This window comes from Trachemys scripta, chromosome 9, assembly GCF_013100865.1.
Source record: "Trachemys scripta elegans isolate TJP31775 chromosome 9, CAS_Tse_1.0, whole genome shotgun sequence".
Lineage (NCBI taxonomy): Eukaryota > Metazoa > Chordata > Testudines > Emydidae > Trachemys > Trachemys scripta.
Genome location: NC_048306.1, coordinates 41,401,377 through 41,425,788, shown reverse-complemented (window position 1 = coordinate 41,425,788; position 24,412 = coordinate 41,401,377). Strand labels below are relative to the sequence as shown.

Genomic DNA, 24,412 nt, shown 5'->3' with positions numbered 1-24,412 from the left:
CATCACCAAAACCACCATCCATCTTGCATTCTCAGCAGGGAGACCAAGGGTTGAAGAGACCGTGGGGACTAACCTCCCCTCTCACTCTTAAGGTATGTCTGCACTACAGTGTAAGCACAGAATTCGAACTCAGGCTCAAGCCTAACTCTCCTTCCATCTACACGCAAATTGTGCTAACCCAGGACTTCATGGGGGTGAGGGTCTGAGCCTGAGACATGCCAGGACCCAGGGTTCAAGCCCTATCACTTTGCAGTATAGACACAGCCACACTGGACTCGTGTGCTAGGAGCCTGCCATAAATATTCCACAATCCCATGGGCTGACTCTCCTTGTCCTCTAGACAATCAAATTTTTCCACATTGTATCATGACCAAAGGGCTAGAGTGGCCACATTTTGGGAAGGCGCTAAGAAGTCTGGGACATGGGTGGATGGACTCAGGCCCACATGATGCAATGTAGACGCTGGAACCCCAGGTTGGGACCCAGGATTCAACAATTCCTAACCTGTGATTACAAATGAGTGTAGACACTCAAGCCCCAGGATAACAAACCCAGCATCTGCTACTTGAGTTCTACTAACCCTGGACTTACATCGCAGTGTAGATGCATATAGAGATGGAAGAGGTGAGGCACTGAGTAGTGGAGCGGGGAGCTTGTTATGCTCTACCTGCCCTGAGGTGTAAACAGAGGTCTCCCGAATTGTCCGCCAAGCATCTGATCTGCATTGGCAGGTCATTTATGGTGTAAACCACAGCAAGGAGGAAAGGAAAGAGCAGGGCCAGCCAAAGCAGATTGCTAAGGGAGTGACCTGACCTATCTATGTGTGGATTCCCAGGGCACTTGGAATGGGGAGTGCTTGCTGTTAATTACAAAGGCCCAGATATTGCGGGTGCTAGCTGCTGGAAAGGGGCAGTGGATTTTAAGGTCAGAAGGGACCTCCAGAACATCCAGTACGACTTGTCTATCAGTGGCCATTAACGCCACCCAAGCATATCAAGTCCAATGGCCAGAATTAGACCACAGTATCACACCCCCCGGGAGACTCAATTATTTGGGGCCACAGACAGAGAATAGGAGGGACCGAGGTGCCCCAGCGCTCAAGACCCCTGCAGTGGCAGGGAATTGATCAAGTGAGATAAATGCAGCCATTCTGTCAGCGCACGGATGGCTAGTGGGTGAGGGAAGAGCATGGCTGAGAATGCTTTGCTGAGCCTTTCTTCCCCCACTGGCATAGGCTGCACACCACAGCTGGTGGGGTTGGGCGTGGCCGTGCCCTATTGTCCGCAGACCACGCTTGGGGTTGCGGAAGAACTGGCTCTTCTCCATTAGTTCACAAGCCTGTTATGTTGCTGCATGGGGGTAGGAGAGGGGCTCCCCGACTCTTCTTCCCCACGTGCTCTGTTGCACTGAGTACAGATGGGGGCTGTCACTAGAGATGGGCTCAAGCCGTGAGTTCTGAATGGGGATCTGGACCCTGAGCCAAGCTCACAGGAGCTCAGATCCGATGCTCTGGGCAGGGCCCATCACTCGTTGCCACCTTGCTGACAACTTGAACTGGTCGGAAAACGGCATTTCTTCCCCTCAAAAACATTCAAACAAAAGAAACTATTTTCATTGTTTGAAATTTTCCATCGACTTTTTTTATTTTTCCCCAACATGAATGTTTGATTTAAAACAAAGAGTTCCCCTTTGATTCTATCTGATTCAAGCTGAAATGAAAACTATCAGTTTTTCTCGTTTATATTTTGACCACCTTCTCCCTTTTCTCCCCCTTTTTTTGTTTAACTGAAAAAAGGCAAATGGGGGGAACAAAATAAGAACATCAAAAATGTTTTGGTTCAATTCAAATCAAATCAAAATGACTTTTTTTGTTTTAATTTTAAAAAAAACAGAAAATGTAGACTGATCCCAACATCTTTTGTGACAACTTCCAGCTTGATCGAAAAGCTGTTTTTCCAGGACAAAATTTTCCGATGGAAAAAACTGGCCACAACTAGAGAGATCATAATGCAGGAAAATTAGCTTCTGTCCCATGGCAGGAGAGAAGACATGAGGAAAACTAGCTTTGCATGCTCTGAGATGCCGTGTTAGCTATCGTCTTGGGTCTATTATTGCCCTGGTGACTCATTCACTGGGAGCAATCTTTTTAATAAACTCCCATCGAGTAGCTCAGAAAACCCCCTTCTCCTGAAGCAAGGATCTCCCAAACTCCCATTTATTCAGCTACCCACCATGAGACAACTTTGAACTCTCTCTCTTCCTCATTTAGAACTAATAAACAAAAGTGTTTCTCCACACAGATGGCTGCCTCATGGGACATCCTGTCCTGGGAGATCCCAGAGCCTGATACTGAGGCTGGAGGATTTTATCACTAGGCTGAGAATTCATGCCCATGGCCCTTCTCTCCACATACACAGTATCACATGGTTAACTAGGAATTTGTAAATCTAGGTACTTCTCTGGCCCTCATAAGGCCATAGTGTCTGAGCAACTAACACGCATTAATGGTTTTTATCTTCAAAACATCCCTTTGATGAAGGGAAGCATGATCCCTATTTTATAGATGGGGAAACCGAGGCCCATGGAGCTGAAGTGATGAGTCCAAAGTCACACTGGAACTGAACCCACAGCTTCTATATGCTTGTGTGGTGCCCTATCTACTAGGCCACCCTTTCTGCCTCTCACATACCTCTGGATCATTGGGGAAGAGACATTAGGTATAAAAAAATCCACCGTTCCCATTTGGGCTGGAGGTTGGGCTCTGAAACCTGGGGGAGGGTCTCAGAGGCTGAAGTCCAGTCTGAGCGGGAACACCTACAAACCTGGACTCTAAGATGGGAGTTTTTTTGCAGTGTAGATGTATCCACTGGGTTTGATTGCCCAGGTGTCTGACCCAGCATGGGAAATCCGATGTTTCCGTTAAAGCGGAGACAGGAATATAGGCTAAATGATCCAAGATTCATATTGTTCTGCAGCATCCCTGATGGCTGGCAGAACTGAGATTTTATTGGCTAGAGCCCCACAGTGAAAGAAACAATCAGGAGCAAGATGTTGTGAAAGGGGATGTGGCAGCCATTCTGCACTGCTCAGCCACCGCTGATACCAGATGCTGCTGAGGAGAGAGGGTGATGAGAGTCAATTTAAAACAAGCCAGAGACGCTTTGCCTTGGTGGTTCATTGGTAGCTCCCTTGATTAGTAACCTTGAGTCCAGCTGGCTAATCATCCTAATGCTTGGGTTATGACCACTTAATGAACAGCAATGTGGGGAGGGAGGGAAGCAAACTCCTCACTTGATTGAGATCAAAGAACAAACTAATCAAGAGCTGATGCCTGTGTTTGCCAGCCTGGCTTTAAAAGAGGCTCCCAATTGTGCAATGCCGGACCTGGAATAATAGACAGGCTGGACAGGAGCTGCCACCACTACAGACAGCAGGCAGAGCTACTTCACTCACGTGCCAGCCCACAAAATTCCTCCCCTCCTCCAGCCAACCTGAGCCTCCTCCTGCAAAGGGCCCCTTTTGGCTCTGAAAAGCCCCTGGGATGCCTCCTAGATCCAGGATCAGCTTGGTCTTTATAGCTCTATGCATCTGCTGCTATTGCCCCTTGGGACCCTGCCCTGACCATGGCTGAGTGCCTATGAAAATCAAAGGCCACAGGGGTGGGGGGTACAGTCATAGCCTGTCTTCTGCTCAGTGAAACTGATGAACTCTTGGCTGGCTCTTGGCAGCAAGTGAGCCAGGCTGGGAAATCTGAAGTCAGCCCAGCTGGCTCTGGTTTGGCTTGTGGCATCAGGGTGGCACCATCCCTGTCCCTACAGGGCACCAAGCGGAAAAGCAGAGGGCTAACAAGGTGCCATGTATGCACATTCATGTGGCTCCTGGGGGCTTGAAACTACAGGGCACCTGAACTCCCAGCAGAACTGCATTCTCACAAGCTGACTGACTCTGACTTCCCAGGATGGGGTAGGCTGGAGGTGGACTCTCTGAGGGCACTCCCTCGAAATGGACATGGGAGGTAACTAGGGCACTGTAACATAGCCTGCTGAAGTCAACAGGCATCTTTCCAGTGACTTCAACAGGCATTGGATCAGGCCTACAGTCGGCAAACCCCAGGGTCTTGGGAAACTTGGGGTGTTGGAAGTGTGGTGTTAAAACTGGGATCAGTCACTTTAAATTCTCTGGGGTTTTCTTGGTCCTGCTTGTGGGCAGGTGACTCTGTAAGGAAGTATGTGATCAGAATCAGCCAGTCCAGAGCAAGGACAGATGAGTTATGCCTCTCTGCCTTAGGGGAGCAGCCTGCTTTGTGTCTCGCTGGTTTTTTGGGGGGAGGGGGTATTGGGAGATTGTGTTACCATTCTGAATTCTAAGAAATAAAGCAATGTTAGGTTCCAATATTCCAGCAAGAGTACTTCTGTTTTTATCGAACTTCCTTGTGTGTATGCCATGAATATCACAGGAAGCCCATGCTTTGTCCTTACTCAGGAAAGTGCCAAAAGGTGTTCTATATACAGGTATCAAGCTCCAGCCCACAGAGGGTAGGAGGGCATACATTCCCTGGCTAGGACATTAATGATGTTTAGTGCCAGGGAACGGATAGATGAGAGGGGAATGCTGTGTGTGGGAGAGGGGTTTCCCTTCATTCCTCCACTACAGCAAATCAATCACTGCCAATATCCCACCTCCTTCCCAGGCCCTGCATTGGAAGATAGTGCCAGAAGGAATCAGCCCCAGAGAGCCCATATCAAAAGAAGAAGTGGCACTTATGCTGGTGCAGATCTGGAGCAGCTCCTGAAACCAAGGGTATGTCTATACTTGGAGCTGGGGTGTGATACCTGGCTCGCGGAGACATACCCGCGCTAGCTCTGATTGAGTGCAGCTGTGGTGGTGCAAGCAGCATGAGGAGCTGACCGCCCAGAGTATGTGCCTTGTCTTTTGGACAGGACAGTACTCTGGGCAGCTAGCCCCTGATGCTGTTTGTACCACTGCAGCTATGTTGCTATTTTTAGAATGGTAGATCGATATGAGCTGGCATAGGTATGTCTCCTCGACCTGGAATCACCCCCTAGCTCACAGTGTCAGCAAACCCTAAGAGACGTCAGTGGGAGAAGTGAAACTGAAAATCAGAACACTAATTTGGGTGCCCAACTATGGATCAAGGAGCCTAAAGTAGGACCTCATTTTGTAAAGTCTTGGTCTCTGGCCTCACATTGAGATGAGAACCTGCCCCAGAATCATGATGGGCCTTGTGCTTCGCATCCTTGTTCGGTTCTTGAACGCAAGAGCTTGCCACAGGAGCCCCACAAACCTGGCCTTTTCTTTTCTCAACTCATGAAACCCTTCAGAATGAGCATTGCTATATGCACACGTCCCTGCTGACATCCCCGAGCCGTGAGGGGAGAAGGCTAACCCCCGCCTGCACATCCCCGAGCCTGGATTTCCTGAGCTTACACCTAGGGTGGGGCTTCCTTCTCCTGAACTTGGAGCTGGCGAAACTCACCAGAGGCAGCACAGTCACAGCCCTGCTTCGTCTCAACATGCCTCAGGTTTAATCCAAGGGGCTTCCCCACGCTACACCCACCTGTCTCTCCCGTTAGAGGTCCTCTAGTTCACCGGAAGCTATTGGAATCATTGGGTAAAGTGCGATGTCTGGTACTATGCAGGATCAGATGTAACAGTACAGATCAGAGATGGAGCTAACCCAGAATGAAGCCTAAACCAACCTCCCCTCCACGGACTGAAGGGGACATGCACAAAACCAAGATCCAAACTTCTTAGCCCATTGCTATCAAGACCCCCAAACTGGAACCCTGATTCATGAACCCATCTCCCCACCAGATCCATTTACCGTGGGATCTGAACTGCATGGCCCAAGCCTATCCCTGTAAAAGTCAAAAAAGTTCTTCAAGGAATGGAAAGGCAGAAATCGCCGTGTGTGTAGCAGTGCAAAGCTATGATTTCATGGGTGAAATTCTGTTCTCATTGCAGACAATGCCAAAACTCCCATTGGATGGCAGTGGGGCCAGGAGTCCCAACAAGCAACCAAACAACTTTCCCTAGAACTCTGCGGGGAGATAAAGGGCAGTTCACTCATTCTCCCCAGCACAGCAATCCCGTCTGCTTTGACCGGGGGGGTAGGGGGCAACAAAACAAGTGGGGGAGTGGGGAGAATGACTAGAATGTGACACCCTCCCCATATTCGAAGTGTGTGCACGCATGTGCATGCGCATTGTGTGGGAGAGGAGTGGGTAGAGTGGCGGGGTGTGTGATGCATACGCTGTGTCTGGGAGAGGTGTGTATATGCATGTGCATTGTGGGTGGGAGGTGAGGGTGGGAGTGTGTGCGCACGCATGCATGTGTGTTGGGGGGGGGGGGTATGCGTATGCAAATCCTCAGCAGGCAGAGCACTAAAGAAAGCGTGTTTCGTAGCTAACAACCAGCCAGGGCGTTGGCTCTGAAGTACTCTCCAGCTGTCTGTGGGAGTCTCGGGGTCACCAGGGGAGCCCCTTGCCTCAGATTAACTCCCCGGGAGTTTGCTGAGGGATATCACAGAGTCTGGGCTGACTCAGCACTCGGAGCAGCCAGTGGTTCTGTTTGCAGTTGGGAGAGCAGGGGCAGCCTAGGATCTAGCAGGACCCAGCCTGCTGCAGAGGTGTGGCGGAGGGATGGGGATAGCACCTCCCTGTGGCTCTGCTCCTGGAGCGGGAGACGGGGCCAGCCTTGCATCCCCCTGCCGTCTCAGTGCTAGACCATGTCTTCCTGCCCATTGGTGCTGTGTCCTGATGCCTGCCCAGGGCATCCCCAGGCCAAAGAAGGATACAGGGCCACCCCAGGACAACCCCTCTTGTCCTATTGCTGAGGGATGATGTTGCTTCCCCACCCATCCCATTGCCAGAGTGGGAGATCAGACCAACTTGCTGTGTCCCCCTCTTGTCCCACTGCTGGAGGGGGACACGGAGCAGCACCCCCATCCCGATCCTGCTGCTGGAGGGGGACAGCAGGCCAGCCTGCAAATTGCTGAGTCCATTTGTAACCTAACCCAACCGTTTGAGGGAATTGCATCAGTAACCCTCGGGGGCGGGGGGGAAATCAACCCCATGGCTGGCACTCCTGGCCTCTGCCCTCTGCGCTCCCAGCTATGCTGGGGTCTAAACGGCTCCATAGATGCACCCTTTGCTTTCTGGCCTCTAGCCCATTGCTATGGCACACGTTCTACTGCTGGTGGCAGTCGTGGTGGTATGGAAAGCTGGAGCCTCCACCACCAACCTTCCCTCCTGTGCCCACTGAATTGTCTCACACTTCCCCAGCCCCACCTTCACCAGGGGCTCTAAAGACAGAGGGAAGTGGGGCTGGATTGCTGGCTGGCTGGCAGAGTAGAGACCCAATGGATGGGCTGCATGCCACTCCCACCTGGACAGCAGAAGAATCACTGGCACAGTTCAAGAGCCGGCAGCAGAACACGCAAAGCCACCCAGCGAAAAGGCTACAGGGAAGGGTCCCTCTCACTAGACTTTAAAAACAGAGTTCCCAGAGCACCAGGTCACAGCAAAGAGGCCATGAGTGGTGTCCACTCCTCCTAGCAACTTCCTGTCATACTCTTTTCTAATGCCAGCAGCCCTGAGCTAGCAGATCCCCAGACAGAATTCTGGCATGACCCGGAGGTGAGAATCATAACTTCTCGGGGGATCTCTTGACCCAGAATTATTTTATTTGGTGGTTCTCCCTTCTCTGCCCACACAAAGTCAGGTCCAGGGCAATGGTGCACCACGCCCTGTCCTAAAAGAACCACGATCGCCCTCCAAATCCAGGAAAAGCTTTCCTGCTCCCCTCCCGCCACCCCCTTCCCAGGGCCCAGCACACAGACCCATTCTAGTTCCCAGCGCCTGCAACAAGATGGCGCTGGGTAGGCGCACACCCAGGGTTAATCATTAGCCAGCTTAGCACTCTGACTTAGCAAGACACTACAGAGCAACGCCAACCTCCTCACTTTCTGCACCACTTCTGGGAGCAACCAGGAAGGCTGCTCTAAGGAACGGCGGCAAATCACTAACAGGAGACATGGCTCCAAGAAGTGACCCATCCAAGCCTCAAAACCATGAGCCAAAGTCATTCAAATCCCAGAGTTCCTTTCACCTTCCCATGAAGACTCATTCTTTAGGGACAACTTGACCCTTGGTAGAACCCCACCAACATCAGGGAAGTTACATCAGGGAAGATTTGCTCCACTGGGTTTCACTTCTTTTCAAGAATTCCTTGAAGGAGCATTTCCAAAACTCTCACTCATTTCCACTTGGATTGGACAGGGGGAAGAAAGGGTGATGCTAACCTGCCTTAAAGGCAGGTGAAGGAACTGCTGGCCGCTGGGAATCCTGCATTTCATCTCAAAAAAGCAAGGCGGCAATACAACGACCGTTGTAAAATGGTTCCCTAGCTTGCGGCAGGACACTGCCCGTGTTTCACAACCGGCCCCGCAATTAGAGCGAGAGGGGTTGCTGCTCCCAGAGCTTTTCAGCAATCTTCTCTGTCTGGGATCTTTGCTTGTGACTCTGGGGAGGGGGGCTGGAGGCTGATTTCCAGGCAGCTTATCCACTGCTTTATCTCTGGCCTTGCTGTTCACAGAAGCAGCAGCACTGGGGAATTTCAAGGAGAATTCCATTCTTGTCTCCACTAGTGTGATTTGAAAAATAGGAGCCTGAACTACAGGAAAGTATCCATTCCTGGAGCCTTTCCTTAGTGATCATCTCTGTTTTACAAAAGGGACTCTCCTATTGCTCCTCCAAGATGAAAATCAAACTTCAACAAACTCCTATAGAACGTAAATGTTTCCACACTGGCTTCTTCCTAGCACGGAACAAATGACTGGAACTATTGTTCACAACCCATTTGTTTCACACCTGGCAGAAAACACTTTCTAAAATTCCTCCAAACAAAACAAAATCCCACTGCAATTTTTTTCCCTTTAAAAATCAGATCCACACCTTTATCATCTAGTGACCAATGGATTCTTTCTGTCGAAAGTACATGCTTTGAAATCTTTCCAGTCTAGCACCCACAGAAGGGGAATTTTCATAACTATACCCTGATGGGCCAGATCCTCATCTGGTGTATATCAGGGCAGTTCCGTGGACTTCAATGGAGCTACACCAATTTGCACCAGCTGAGAATCCGGCCTTTTGTTTCCCCATGCTAGGCTTGTTTTGCAAGCTGCAATTTCTGGGGAAGGGCTGTGTTCATTGGCAGTATTCTGATCTGGCTTTTCTCTTAACATTTATAGCACCAATTTTAAAAAAAACAACACACAAAAATGTCAAATAATGAAAACCAACCTCTGAAAATCAACAGCCAATACCTCATTATTCCACATCAATAAGGATACTGAGGTGTGAGGAGAGCTGTTAAGGCTTTCGCTTACCTGCGCCAGCTCATGTTGGTTTTCCAAGATCCTTATAGCAGGTTTGATGTCTTCAAAGACCGAGGTGTCTTCAGCAGACTCCCCGGACATTGTGACTGGTTTTAATTGCGTAAACACCGTACTTTCTTTAAGATTTGGGGTGCTCAGAACCAGCCCACTGCTGCTCATCCCTCCTGCAGTCCCCTTTCCCCCCCTTCTTAGCGTGTTACAAACCAAAAACTAAAAAGAAAAATAATGGTTTTGGACAAAGCTGGAAGGGATTCAAGAACTCGGAAGCAAGCCTGTTGCTAATCCTTAGGAATCCAGGTGCACTGTAGCCTTAAGAAGTCTGATCTGTTACAGAAAAGTCTTACCTGTCCTGAAGTAGGAGGCACACTAACCTGGCAAACTTCAGTGACAGGCCGGCTGAGCCAATCAGGACCGGAGCTAACGCTGCTCTGGCCAATAAGACAGCTGACATCTCTTTAAGGCAACACAAGATACAATGAGTAAAGAACCCTGCTTTCTGTGACTCTTTCTACCAGCCATGTTACCTGCAGCAGGTCTACCTAGTAAGAGAGAGAAAGAGAGAGAGAGAGAAAAGGGGAGAGAAAATTACAGACAGACTTGCATGAGAATCTAAGTCCAGGGCTAGGCGAGAAACTTTTGCCAGTATAATCATGTTGGTTGGGCTGTGATTCATCACAACATTTTTATATCAGCAAAAACCCCTAGCATATATGCAGCTATACCAGCAAAAAAACTCTTTTTACTGGTACCGCTTATTTCACAGAATTGCTATAAGCTATACCAGCAAAAAAACCTCTTTTGCCAGTATAAGCTGCTTCTCCACCAGGGGATTTGCCAGTATAGCTATAGCAGTACAGCAAACCCTTTCTAGTCCAGACAAACCCTAGCTGTGTTCTGTTGTCCCCTGTCAGGGCCTGGATGCTCACACTGGTTTGACACCCCTCACATACACACTGCTGGGTCCAGCATCACAGCTCTGCTCTTTTGGCCAAGATAGGACTCATTTTGGAGCCTATAAGTGCTACTCCTTGAGCAACCAGAGGTAGAGGAGCCATGTACGGTGCTCCCTTCTTGGGCACTGAATGTTCCACCAGGTTGGCGATCTTGAGACCGTAGCCCAGGGACTTTCACTTGGCTTCCTGCAGAGCAACGCTCTAGAGCAGTGGTTCCCAAACTTTAACAGCCTGTGAACCCCTTTCACCAGCAGGTCAAGTCTCGTGAACCCCCTCTTAAAAATGAATATTTCCAGGGATTTTCTCCTTTACCTGAGTATAAATTATAAAAGCAGTGATCTTGGAAATATAAAATTTGTTTTTATGACATGCTTATTACACACTATTTATTATTAATTATTATTTATCATTACAGTATTTTTATTACATTATGAAAACGGCAACACTCTTCCAAGATCGCACTTTCGTAGCTTGTATCACTTTGAATAAGCCTGTTATGAGACAAGGCTCCTATGTTTCATCAAGGAGTATCAGATGTGAAACAGCATGAAGGTATTTAAGAAGCCAACTTAAAGAGTTCCTCCTACACAAGCATTCAGATCTGGAGCAGACCAGGCAAACAACGCACGTTAAGACAGAGCTTAAACTTGTTCTTCATAATAATTTTAAAAACAATACTAGCTGCCTATTTAATTTTAAAAACAGCAAAAAATATTCACCTCCCTTTCCATTTCTTATAAGGAGTCTTGAAGTTTAAATCTCCTCAGTGTGATAGATCTGCTTGCTTTGATCTGCTTAGCTCTTGGAAGTCCAGGGGCTCCGGGCTGCTGGCCCCGTGCTGCCCGGGGTCCCTAGGGACAGCTATGTCCGCCATTAGGGAATTTTTTCCCCGAGGACCCCCTGTAACATTTTGCGAACCCCCAGGGGTTCACGAACCCCAGTTTGGGAACCACTGCTCTAGAGTCTAGACTGCCAGGCCATCCTGCCCTAGAGAGATTCAGAGTATAGCAGATCTTGGAAAGTAATCTACTAACTAAGAGTGTGGTCAACAATTTTTGACTAAACATTTTTTCAATCAAGAAATGGGGGTTCATTGAAAAGGAATTTTTTGGGGGCGGGGGTGAAAATATTTTGTTTTCCAAAAAAAATCTCATTGAAAATTTTCATTAAATCAAGAATTTAAAAAGTGGATTCTGTGTAATGTGAAGGCTTTAAATCAAGATCTGAGGACTTCAGAAACTCAGCCAGAGGTTCTGGGTCTATTACAGGAGTGGGTGGGTGAGGTTCTGTGGCCTGCGATGTGCAGGAGGTCAGATTAGATGAACATGATGGTCCGTTCTGGCCTTAAATTCTATGAAAGCCTACCAAAAAAAAAAAGATTTTTTTTTTTAACATAATGGGAAAATTCCCACTTCCAGATTTTTTACTATTCCCTAGATTTTTCTACTGGAGGGGGGAAAAAGAGGAAAAAGGTTTAAAAAAAAAAAAGAGTGAAGAAAAAAAACACTCGTATTTTTTCCCCACCAGAAAAAGTTGGAAAAAAGTTTTAAAAGTAAAAGTAAGGGTGGGGGACTCTTTCTTGCACTTTTAATTTTTTTCCAGTGGAGAAGTGTGGGAAAAGCTCTCACTTTTCCACTGGAAAAAATGGAGCAAAAGAATGAGAAAGACAGAGGAAAGAAAATCCAAAGCTAAAATGAAACATTTCCAAACAAAACCATTTAAAAGGAGTTTTTCTATGTTGCTTCAACACGTTTCATTTCCCAAATCAAAAAACAGGGTAAAGAAAGTGAAAACTTGCAAACTAAAACTGTTCATTTGTTTCTGAACTTTTCATAGAGAAAACCCAAAGTTTCAACCAGTTCTGCTCCTAACATCCCTGATCTACTCACCGGGTCACCATTGCAGATATAAGCCAACCAGGTCCGGTAGAGTAAGAACAAAATATTACCCACAACTGTTTCCTTGGGCTCTGCCATCGGTCTGTTTGCATACACCTGTCTCTTGTCTTATACTTCAACTGTAAGCTAATTGGGGCAGTCTTTTTGTTGTGTTTGTACATGGGGCTCTGATCCATGACTGAGTATCCTTGAAACTACCATAATAACAGTCATTCAGGATGAAGCCAAGTCTTTGATTTGAATAACATTTCCTATTTTGCTGTTTCTAGGTGCAGAAGCAGGAACGGCCAAACTAACCACATGGGCAAAGGCTGTTGTCCTTTATTTCTGGCTCATGTGGAAGCAAGAAGCATCCGAATTCCCACAGGAAAAGAGGAAATCTTGTTCTCAGAAGGTTTCTAGCTTTGCGAACCCACAAAGTTGGATCATCACAAGCATTTCTGGGGACTTCTCTGAACTGCCTCTCCAAATCTTTGCGGTTCAGTCGTCCCTAGCCATCAAAATGTTTGGGAACGATCACAATTTTCACACTTCTGTGCCCTGACCAACAAGCTGGGAAACTAGAGGTTTATAAGGCCTTGCATCACACTGTTGTGTTCTGACGTTGCATCATGTAAAACGTCCCAGTGATATTGCAAGGTGTGTCCCCCAGCATCATAGATGAAGGAAAAATAGCCATGGTGGGACATTGTGACACAGTGTGTCTGTCTACATTGGAGCTGGAGGCATCATTTCCCTGGACATACCTGCGCTAGCTTTGATGAAGCTAGTGGACTGAAAATAGCAGTGTAGCTCCTACAGCGTGAGTGATGGGATGGGCTAACCACCCCAAGTGTAATCCCGTCTTGAAACCCTAGATCCTGCCATCCATGCAGCCTTAGATACACTCCTATTTCTAATGCACTAACTCAGTCAGAGTTAGCCCAGGTATATCTACCCAAGATGGAAATTACAGTGTAAACATACCCAGAGGCACAGTATTACAATGTGATTATATTGTTCCACATTGCAATTACGAATTGGTGGCAGCTTTACCTGTATCCCCTGGCTCAGACTCCCCAGTCCACTCAGGGTGCTTTGGACTGTGTAAATCAACATCATTGGAAATCAATGGAGCTATACTGATTGACATCAGCAGAGGATCGGCCAAGTTATTTCAGTAGGGGACTCAAGTCCCTAAAGCTCTGTTTTCAGCGGTCAGACTTAGGAAGGGAAGGTAGAAGACAATCCTTGCTACCTTGCATCTGACATGGATGAAAGACTGATCCCAGACTGGAATTGCTTCCGTGCTGCTGGCAAAAGCTTCAGTGGGAGCTGAAAGCATTCAGCATCTCACAAGATCAGTCCTTTAATGCAAACACTGATCGTAAATGTTTCCAAAAAATGCAAGCAATCAGTCAGTCTTTATTAGCGCCCCAGGCTTTCGCCAGCAGAACACATAACAAATATGTAAAACAAATAGCTTATATCAGATGCAAGACTTTGGACTTCAGTACACTCAGCAATGTACTCATATGCTCTTAAAGAACAGCTCTGAATCCAGTTTGTTGAATAAGTCAAAGTTCTAATATTAAAGAGACAGCGTTGGGCAGAATCAAAACATTTAAAAATACAGCAAGTTGCATAAAACCTATTAGAAATGTTTTCAGGACTTTTTTTATATCAATGAAAACATTTATTTTTAATCCAAACCTCCCACTGCAGGATTTGCAATTATTGTTATCAATAATAGTTATTATTTGTATTGCTAGAGAACCTAGGAAACTCAGTATGGACCTAGTCTGACAACTCCAGAACTGTCCTGTGCACAAGAAGAAAGCTGGTGGCAAAATAATGAACATTTTCCCCAACAGATTTTTGACCCTTTTTGTGAAAAACTTTCATCCAAAATTTGAATTTTTGAAAAAAGTTGACCTGCTCTCATAAGAATTTAAGGCAATGAAACTGACTAGGAGGAGAAAGTGAAAGTGCCCAGTCTGAGAAAGTGATCAGTCTCTTTCCCCTGTTCATGAGAAGTGAAATACACACAAGTAAACAAACCGCATAAACAGCTTACAGCAAATTCAAGTTTTAAAATTTCTTCCCATTTCTAATCATACAAAGTGTTACTATAACACAGCTGAGGACACTGTTCTAATTTGAAGGTATCATTCCTTGGGTTTAGAGACTAAATGACATTCTGCTATGCAGTGAAATCGATCCTTTATTGCTTTTTTCTCCCCTTGCATTCACATTTGGGCCCCTCTAGGAATTCAACAAGACCTGTGGGCAGTGATCATTCAGTCAAATTCTAGGACTACACTGATTTCTGGCAATGATTTCCCTGCAGGAGGATCTTTTGATTTCAGCATTAAAACAAAGCAATCTGCAAAGCTCTTATCTGCATCAAGTCCACTTGTAAGGAAATGGCCTTGAGTCTATAAATGATCTGTGTCACTTGGTTTGCTCAACACCTTTCCAGCCAAAGGCAGATATTGCCCCTAAGGAAGCCTAGAATAAGGAGATTCGTGGAGGTGTTGTTCTGCAAGCCCTTTATCTTTGTGTCTCACACAGCTCTGAGGACAATGTCTGTGCTCAACAAAAACTAAACACTAACAGTCTCTTGGGACTGTACTATGGACATCCTCCTGTACTTCATCTGGTACAGCGCAGTGCTGTTAAAATCCTTTCTTCAGTGCAAACCTGACTCAGAAATGCTGGAGGATTTTTAGATCAAGGGTGCATATGGTGGAGGCTTGTCCACACCTAAACGGTCAGGAGATTTGCCTGGCACTTAGATCAGGGCACTGGCTGTCATGAGTCCTGAATTATATTCAGAGATGGGCCAAAATTCAGATCCCATATCTGAAGTCCCACCTCTAACATTCATTTAGGAGGGGCGTGTTGTCTCGTGGTTGGTGTGGGGAGCTCTGGGAGGCAGAACTGCTGGGTTTTACTGCTGGCTATGGAATCTAGCAATCAGAGCAGACGGGATGGCGAGTCAGGATTTCTGGGTTCTATCCTCAACCACAATTTGTTGGGCTAGATGCAGGAATTACTGGGTGAAGTTCTTGGTCCTGTGCTATGCAGGACAATGCATGACTAACCTGTGGAACTCGTTGCCATCGGGTGTTGTGAAGGCCAAATGTATAACTTGGTTCAAACAAGAACTGGATGAGTTCATGGAGGATGGGTCCATCAATGGCTATTAGCCAGGATGGTCAGGGATGCAACCTCATGCTCAGGACAACCCGAAACCTCTGACTGCCAGAAGCCGGGAATGGAAGACAGGGGTCGATCGAGTGATAAATGCCTTGTTCTGTACACAGGAGAGAGGATTTAACCTACATCCAACACCCTTCAGATGCTGGGCCAAGTCAGCAATGTCTGAGATCATTCCTCCATAGACAGGGGCTCCTGGGCCCCAGATCAGTGTGGGACAGCTTTTCCCCCACCCTGCCTTAAAACTCCCGGGTGGCCACACATCTTATCCTGGGGAACACTCCAAGGTGAGGCCACAGCACTCCTTGGGCCTGATTCACCCCCCACATGCTCCCCAGGGGAGGGTTTCCATTGACTTCAGTGGGAGTTTGATCAGGTTCCAAAAGTACCTTGTTCTCTTTCCTCCTGCACCTCACAGTCATTAGCATGGGGCGAAGAGTGCAAAATGGGTGTCAGTTGCTTCCAGCGCAGAATGGAAATGTCTTACAAACGCTCTGCTCAGGAGTGAAGGCCGGCCCACAGGGCAAGGCAGTGGAGAGCCAATTTTCTCCCCTTTCCCCAGTTCCCCCAGCAGACAGGAATAGGGTAGTATCCCTTTAAATAAACTGAGAGCCTTTTAGTGGTGCCCATCTTGTACCGAGTGTTAGAAACCGCCACAAACCAGTCTGAGGCGCAGCATGTGCGTAGCCAGGCCTTGTATGTTGTGTATAGTTAGTAAACATGGTTATTTGGGACCAACCTGGCTCTGTGATTTCTTCATGCTGTTTGTGTTCGGTAAGGAAAAAAAAACCACACATGCACACAACAGAGGCAGGGGTGAAAGTAACTTACAGGACTTACCAGTACTGCCGGAGTCCTGAGGGGGCGTGGCCTCAACCGGAAGAGGCAGGTCCTCTCAAGATTTAAAAGCCCTGGGGCACCAGCTGTGGCTGGGAGCCCCAGGGCCTTTAAATCAACCTGGGGCTCCCAGCTGCAGAGGTGGCTGGGAGCCCCCGTGACTCAGGGGCAAACTAAAGGGCCCCGGGCTCCGGCCGCAGGGCTCCAGGCCCTTTAAATCCTGACCCCAGCCCGGCAGCCAGGCTCAGGCATGGATTTAAAGGGCCCAGAGCTCCTGCGGCTGCGGGGAGCCCCAAGCCTTGCCGGGCTGGGACCGGGATTTAAAGGGCCCGGAGCTCCTGCTGCTGCGGGGAGCTCTGAGCCCTTTAAATCCCGGCCCCAGCCCAGCCACCGGAGCTGCGGGTGGGATTTAAATCCTCACCATGGAAGCCGGTGCAGTACGACACGGTGTACTGGCTCTTGCCGGTACGCCAGACTGGACCGGCTTACTTTCACCTCTGAACAGAGGGCTACTGGGAACAGGTGAGATTCTCACCAGAGATACTCAGATGTCTGCTTCTGACAGTATATAGATTTCCTAAGCAGCTTAGCTAGGCTGCAGCCTCAATATTGTGTGTGTGTTTTAGTCTACGAAGTGCCCTGGAGGTACTGGTTTGGGCCCATTTCTGGTGATGATGGTCTCACAATTCTGCATAAACATGGGAATGTGCTTTACACCCACACTGGGGACTCCATGCTCAGGAGTGGACATCCAGATTGCAAACTGGCCCGTGTCCCCTAAATCCTCATATTTGGACAGACAAAACTCCAGCTTCTGTTGGGTGAAGTCGCCATAATCTATGGCACTCAGATGAGTGATGCTGGATTCATACTAGGGTAAAAGAGAACAGACTCCAGTCCCCTGGTCTTTCCAAGGTTGATTTTGGGCTTCTGTAAGATGTAAGTCATTCAGAGCCCTTGTGCTGGCCCTCAGCTGGGGGAAAATTTTACCCCTAGAGCTTGTATCTCATCGCTGCCAAAATGCAAGGGTTCCTAATGCTTACAAAACAAAACGGATCAGACCCCCCGCCCCCGCACCACCTCTGTCACAAAAATACAAAGCCACCTGGGTTTATTTTCCCCCTCGGAAATTTGCATCTAACAAATCGGTCTCTGGATCCCTTCAAAGGGACACTGCTTCCCCCAGCTCCCTTCTGCACCACATCTACAGTCACCAAACCAGTCCGATCACTCCGGGAATTCGCTTTGAAAAGAGAGTCAGGGAGGGAATGTAAACCGCACACCTGCGCTGCCTTGTGCAATAAGGAGCAGCAGTATTGAGGGGCCAAGAGGGGTTAGAGTGGAAGGGAAGCTAAGCCAGCAGCCTGCCAAGGAACAGTTTGAGAGGCAGACAGCACAGAGGTCTACAAACAAAAACTCAATGTTCTAGATCCTCAACTGATGCAAATCAACTCTAAACCCAGCTGTGTGTTGGGTGAGCATTGGATCCCCAGGGAACAGAAGACCCTCCAGTCCCTAAACACCAGTGAAGTATCTGTAGCCACAAAGGCCAGCCTGTAGTTAGTGTGAAATCCTGGAAACAGTGAATTAGTAGGAGCAGCAGAAGCAGGATTCATGTTAGTAATACAACAGCATGAGCAATATACTGTGAGTATTACCATTTGCCCAGACGTGCTGTTATGCCAGGTGCTGCACAATCACACAAAATGACACAGCCCCTGCCCTGAAAAGCTTCCAGTCTAATTAGAAACAGGTTGCAGGCAGCAAGTAAGAGTGAAAGCAAAGGGCCATGGTGAAATGACATTGAGGTGAGTGCAGAGGCTAGAGGTGTGCATGACTGGGTGATCCTGAATTGGAAGTACTGTTAGATAAAAACAAACAAGGATTTATTAATTGACAGGTTGACTGAAATCAGGGCTCCCTGATTGCCATCAGACCCAGCCATTGTTGGCAGGTCAGTTACTTGTTGGGGTCACACCAACAGTGGGTGATCTGAAGGAGGGCAGGATAGTGGCTGTGAGAATCAGCTCAGGAAAGAGATTCTGGTGCATGGATGGAGATACAGAGACATCCCTGGGGGAAGGCAACAGACATTCAGAAATAGCATCACTGGTGGAGCACACGGGGACACCATGATAAGACACAAAAGTGACTGAGGAGGAAGGGTCAGGGCTGTAGCAGGCGCTGAAGATGTGGACAAGAATCTGGAATCTGATGCTGTAGGAGACAGGTGGAGTGCTGGAAAGCGGAGGTAGCATGGTGTAGTTTCAATTTTTAAAGAGTGAGAGTAATTAACCATGGGAACAACTCACCGAGGGGCCTTGTGGATTCTCCATCACTGACGATTTTAAAATCTAGATTGGCTGTTTGTCTAAAAGATTCGCTCTGGGAATTATTTTGGGTCAGATCCCTGGCCTGTGTTGTACTAGATGATCACAATGGCCCCTTCTGGCCTTGCAATCTATGATCTGAGAGACAACCCATGCAGCTCCGTGCAAACTGCCTTGGTAGGTTAAAGCTAGCAGGGTTCACCACCTCACGCTGACTAGCACAGATAGCATTGTCAGCCTTTGTTGTAACAGGAGCTATTGGCAAGGGCTCTGTTTAGTGGCTGGGATCCAGGAGACATAACAGTTGTTAGCAAGTATACAGCTCAGAGCTCAGCTCCCCATGACAATGAGTGCCTGAGGCTTATGAGAGGAACGAAACCACAGCTCACTGTGTTTTAACCCATTATATGCCACATTTCCTGTTTCCCAAAGAGTTGACTGGGACTTGGGGCAAAATTTTCAAAAGTCCTTAATGGCTTAAGGCCCAGATCCTCCGAAGTATTTAGGTACCTAACACTCACTGAAATCAAAGGTGCCTAAATACCTTTGGGGATGTGGGCCTAAGAACCTTAGTCCCATTTTCAAAAATGATGTGGGTGCTTAGGACCCTAACGACCACTGAAAGTAAAATCAAAGGCAACAGCAAGTGTGTAGCCAAAGCCCATATGACTCTAGACATGTCAAGGACCTTTTCTCTCCAAGTTGCTGACCAAGAACTTGGCACAAGCAAAGAAGAAACCAAAGAATTCATCCCAGGAGATGGTGGGACAGGACTTTGGTCCGTGCTATGCAGATGCCCATGCTATGCAGCCAAGATCCATAAAGCGCAGTTATGCGCCTCATTCTCAAGAGTCAGCCCTTGGGTTTGACGGGCTCCCAAGAGCCCAGGACATGACCTCAGGCTTGTTGATTTCAATGCGTCAGCCACAGGATACCACATGCACAACCTGGCAAGGACCAGGCACTGCTGGTGCACAGTCCTGTATTTTATGGCAGTGGATTCCAGATGCCCACGGTCCCAACACACGTTAGCTCTTACTGCCATGCGGAAAAGGTAGAGAGGAGGTACCATCAAGTGGAAGTAGCTGGGAGTGACGCAAGGAACTGATGGCACAGCAATTGCTGAAGGGCTTGGATATCCATTGGTAGCACACGTTAGCCCAGGATCTCAAAGCATTTTACAAGGATTTAGCAGGTAAGACTGAAATTTTCAAGGCTGTCTAAGGGCTCTGAATGTGCAATCCCCATGAAAATGAAGGTTTAAAAGCCTCAGCTTCCCAGTGCCCTCTGAGACAGATAAGTACAGTACAGAGAGGGAAAGCAAAGGTGTAGAGAGGGGAAGTGATTCACAGCGAGCTGGTGATGGTTACAGAACCCAGGTGTCCTGATCCCTTGTCCCCTGCTCTAACCACTAGACTGAGCTCCCAAATTATTTGCCCATGAGAGTGAGCAGCAGCACAGCTGAGAGTGGAGATCCAGGGTCCTGCCTCCCATGCATGTGCTCTAATCTCTAAGCTATGATCTTCTACAGCTAAGATGGGGTCCATCCACCAGCAGCCTCTGACATTACATCCTCACTGGTTCTGGTCAGTGCCACAGGAGTTTGGATCAACATTTGAACATTTCATGAAGAACAACTGGGTCTGTGACAGCAAAAAGCAGGAGGCATATTCTGGGTGTCTGTGCACTACAGGAAAAATACAGGGACATGCCTAGGCAAGCATCAATGGGGAGAAACCAGCAGCCAAGCATGAGAATGACTGAGCCAGCTGCCTCCAAAACCCCTGCATTGCACAATAATGGTTTCCCAGCATATGAACAGTTAATATCAAGCGTGTCTCATGCCATCGGAATGTGCTGGTTACTTCTTTCACCTATTGCCTCCTGCGTGAGGTGTATCCGCCCAGCTGGTTTCTCATGGAAACAATTCTTTAAAAGCAGTGAAGCTGCAAAACATCTATATGACATTTCACTCTGCTGGGCATCCCATTCATCACAGTAGTCCTGAACCCACCTGGTCCCAGCCACTAATGGGCAAGCAAAACCACCTTGCCCCAACATTCCCCACCTTTCTATTCCTCCATCTTCATTCTTTTCCTGCAGGTCTTTCTCCAGCCTACCTGCTATCTGCCTCTCTTTTTTCCTGTCCTGGGTATAATCTGTATGTTCACTTGTGTCGCTTTTCTATTGCATCCCATCCACTCCCTTTACTATTTTCACATAATTTTCTCTGCTTCTGCCTCCGTATTTTTGCTTCAGCTTGTCTATACACAAGTTATGTCACCTTAAAGTATACCATTATAGTTAGAGTGGTACAATCCCCCTGATCTGGATACAGTTATATTATACAAAGGCACTTTAGCTACTCACATACAGGAAGGGGATTAAGCTATAAAGTATACCAATATAACTGTGTCCCCACTGGTGATTGAACCACTATAATCAGACAGGTTTATTAAATAAAAAACCCTTACACCGCTCACTGAAATAGTTCTACCAGTACAAAGCCTATGTTTAGACTAGGCCTTAACACCTGGACTACATGGACAAGTTCTTTTTTAATCTAACCTAAAATGTGAATTTAAACCAATATAATTAGACCATGTGGGTCTATATAATATAATCACACCAAAATATGTGTGGCACATGACATATCCCATGTGGATTAGACTTTAGTAGTTTGGGGAGGGGGGAATTTGGGTGATTAGGGAATTTTGTAGAAATTTCTGGGAAATTCTCTCTCCCCCCAGCTTCTCAAAATTCCACCCGAATGTCACAATTTGACAAGGCCTTGGTTGGAACCCTGGTTAAATAGCAGGTAAATTATGTTCCATTGATTTCAATCCGGCCTCTAAAGGTTTTCTGCCCATGGCACACAAACACAGCAGGTCTGATGTACATCAGCTGGGGCAGGGGGTGGGGGGCAGGTGTCCCATGACTGGCATAGCAGTGAGAGTTCTACTGCAGGTCAGCCCTGACAGGCATTGGCTGGCAGGATATATATGGGATCCAGGAATGGCGTAGCCGGGGGTGCACTAGGTCAGGACAGAGCTGTGTGCGTGGATCCCAGGACTGGCACAGCAGGGGGGGTTAGACTGCATGTCGGGACTGGGATGCACAGGCAGAACCACATGGGGAAAGCTTTCTGAGCAACAGTCTGAAATACACCTGGCTTTTGCCATTGTTATTAGTCACTCGCCTTTGTAAGCATTACATTCACCTTTACCCCACCCACAATCAGTCTTCTCTGTGCCCTTTAGATATGGGGAGGAAGTGAGCGCTTGCAGAGTTAGCCAGGGGCCTGGGCAACGCTGCATGAATCGGCATCCCATTGGCAAGCTGTAGGTGTTAGCTGTATTTGTACAGTGGGAAACCACTGTACAGTACCTCGCACCAGCAACAAATGAGATTGAGCTTTTCAAACTCTTTGCCTTGGTTGTCACTGCTCCTTGCCACCCCACAGCTGCCAATCATCCACCCAGCACTGGAGACAAAGGGGGAGCGAACACTGCTCCTCCAGACTCCAGTGGGAGGCTGCTGGTGAATTAGCAAGCAAGGAGTGGTGAAAAAGTAGATTACAATTGGAAAAGGAACAGAAGAGAACAACAAAAATGATTACAGATATGGAACCGCTTCCATATGAGGAGAGATTAAAAAGACCAGGGACTTTTCAAATTGGAAAATGAACGACTAAGAGGGGATATGATCAAGGTCTATAAAATCTTGACTGGTGTGGAGAAAGTGAATAAGGAAATGTTATTTACCCCATCACATAACACAAGAACTAGGTGTCACCCAATAAAATTAATAAGCAGCAGGTTTAAAACAAACCAAAGGAAGTATTTCTTCACACAATGCACAGTCAACCTGTGGAACTTGTCACCAGGAGATGTTGTGAAGGCAAGACTATAACAGGGTTCAAAAAAGAACTAGATAAATTAATGGAGAATAGGTCCATCAATGGCTATTAGCCAGAATGGTCAGGCATGCAACCCCTGCTCTGAGCATCTCTAGCCTCTGTTTGCCAGAAGCTGGGCATGGATGACAGACCAGTTCTCCGGTTTGTTCAGATCATTTTGAAATTTAATTCTCTCCTCCAAAGTACTTGCAACCCTCCCCAGTTTGGTGTCATCTGCTAACTTTATAAGTGTGTTGTATCCACCAGGCAAGGTATTAACAAACTTCAACAGAACTTTATTTACAGTGGAAATCTCTTTACCAAGCTGTAGCTGCACACTCTGTAACTCTCCCAGCCTCCTCAACTCCTCCCCCCTCCTTCCTGTTTCCTGTCCTTTCAGACTCCCAACAGCCAGTGCTCCCAGTTCTAATAATCACATGCAGCATCTAAACACCACATTCCCTCCTCTCTTAAGAAACTTTCCAAATTAAAATAAACATTGTTGTTCTAACCACAGGAACAAATATGAAACAAGACACTATACTGTTGGCAGGAATATTACACTGAAAACACTGTAGATACTACATAACATAGTCTAGGCCAGGCAGGTTGTCGTTTGGATCTGACAGGCCGTCTCTCAAGCCCCAGTTCCAGTGCAATGTCTTGTTGTGTTGGTTCTACGGTGAAGTCATCCAATGCAGACTGGGTGTTGGCATAATCTCCTCTTGGTGCATAGGCAGGTGCAAGATAAGAAGCATTCCATACCCGCCCATCAGAAAGTCGATAGGTGTAAGGTCCCTTCTTCTCTATGTTTTTAAGAGGAGCTGTGAATGTATGGTCCCCTTTGCGTAAGATTCCAGGTTTTTGTATTCTAACAAAGGAACCACACTCAAACTTTGGTTCCTTAGCACCCCGCCGTTTGTCTGTGAAAGCCTTAGACTTTGCTTGGTTCTGTTCAACTGTCTTTCTCACATCATCCTTGTCTGGGGCATCAGGTCATGCCTTTAACAATCCAGCAATGTTCAGTTTAGTATTCAGCTGTTTCTCATGCAGTAACTCTGCGGGTGATCTTTGCGTTGTGGCATGTCGTATAGCCCGGTATGCTTGCAAGAAATCAGTAGTGAAGGGTATCCACAATCGCCCTGCTAGTTTAGCTGTTTGCAAACTCTCTTTCAAACTTCTGTTAAACCATTCGATTTCCCCATTGGCTTGAGGGTAATATAGGGATGACCTCCTGTGTAAAATGTTCCTCTCTGCTAGAAAAGTTTCAAACTTCAGGGAAGTAAAATGACTACCATTATCTGAAACCAGTTCTTTGGGGTTACCTTCTCTGATAAAAAACTGAAGAGAGGAACTTAATTACTGTAGCAGAAGAAATTTGCGATGTAAACACTACCTGAGGCCATTTGCTGAAATAGTCTATTAAAGTGATTTTGTCTACACTCAGCACAGTAACATCTGGCATTGTAACTGCATGCACCTGTTGATTGAACTGGCCACTGAGACATACTTTAGCAAAATGCCCAATCTTTTTGCAATGATTGCACTGAACTACTTTTGCTGGACATCCTGTGTAGCTTGCAAGATGTTGTGGGGATCCACAGCAAAAGCATGCTTTTACTGTATTTTGCATTTGCTGATTCAGTGGCTTTTCATTAGTTTTCCTTTTGCAATTGTTTGTCTGCAGTGATAGTGAACTTTTCTGCAAAGGAGTCACAGCCTGGACTGGGCCTGCTGTACCCTGGCTCATTCTTTTGGCTTCAGCTGTAGCTGACTCAATCTGAGTAGCAATGGTTATTGCTTTTTCTAGTGTAAGTTGTGGTTCTAGAAGTAAGCGTTCTCTTACACGAAGCATGGTTGTTTTCTCAATGAGCTGG

At 47.2% G+C, this 24,412-nt stretch overlaps 1 protein-coding gene across 1 annotated transcript in view; it reads right to left on the bottom strand.

Annotated features, from left to right (window-relative positions):
* LOC117882602 (Krueppel-like factor 5) overlaps positions 1–9,762 on the bottom strand; it is a 41,923-nt gene extending 32,161 nt beyond the window's left edge. The window contains exon 1 of the mRNA XM_034781100.1: positions 9,410–9,762. Within this exon, the coding sequence (XP_034636991.1) occupies positions 9,410–9,577 (168 nt within the window). The 5' untranslated portion in view covers positions 9,578–9,762. The remainder of the gene's footprint in view (positions 1–9,409) is intronic.
* Between the last annotated feature and the right edge of the window lie 14,650 nt (positions 9,763–24,412).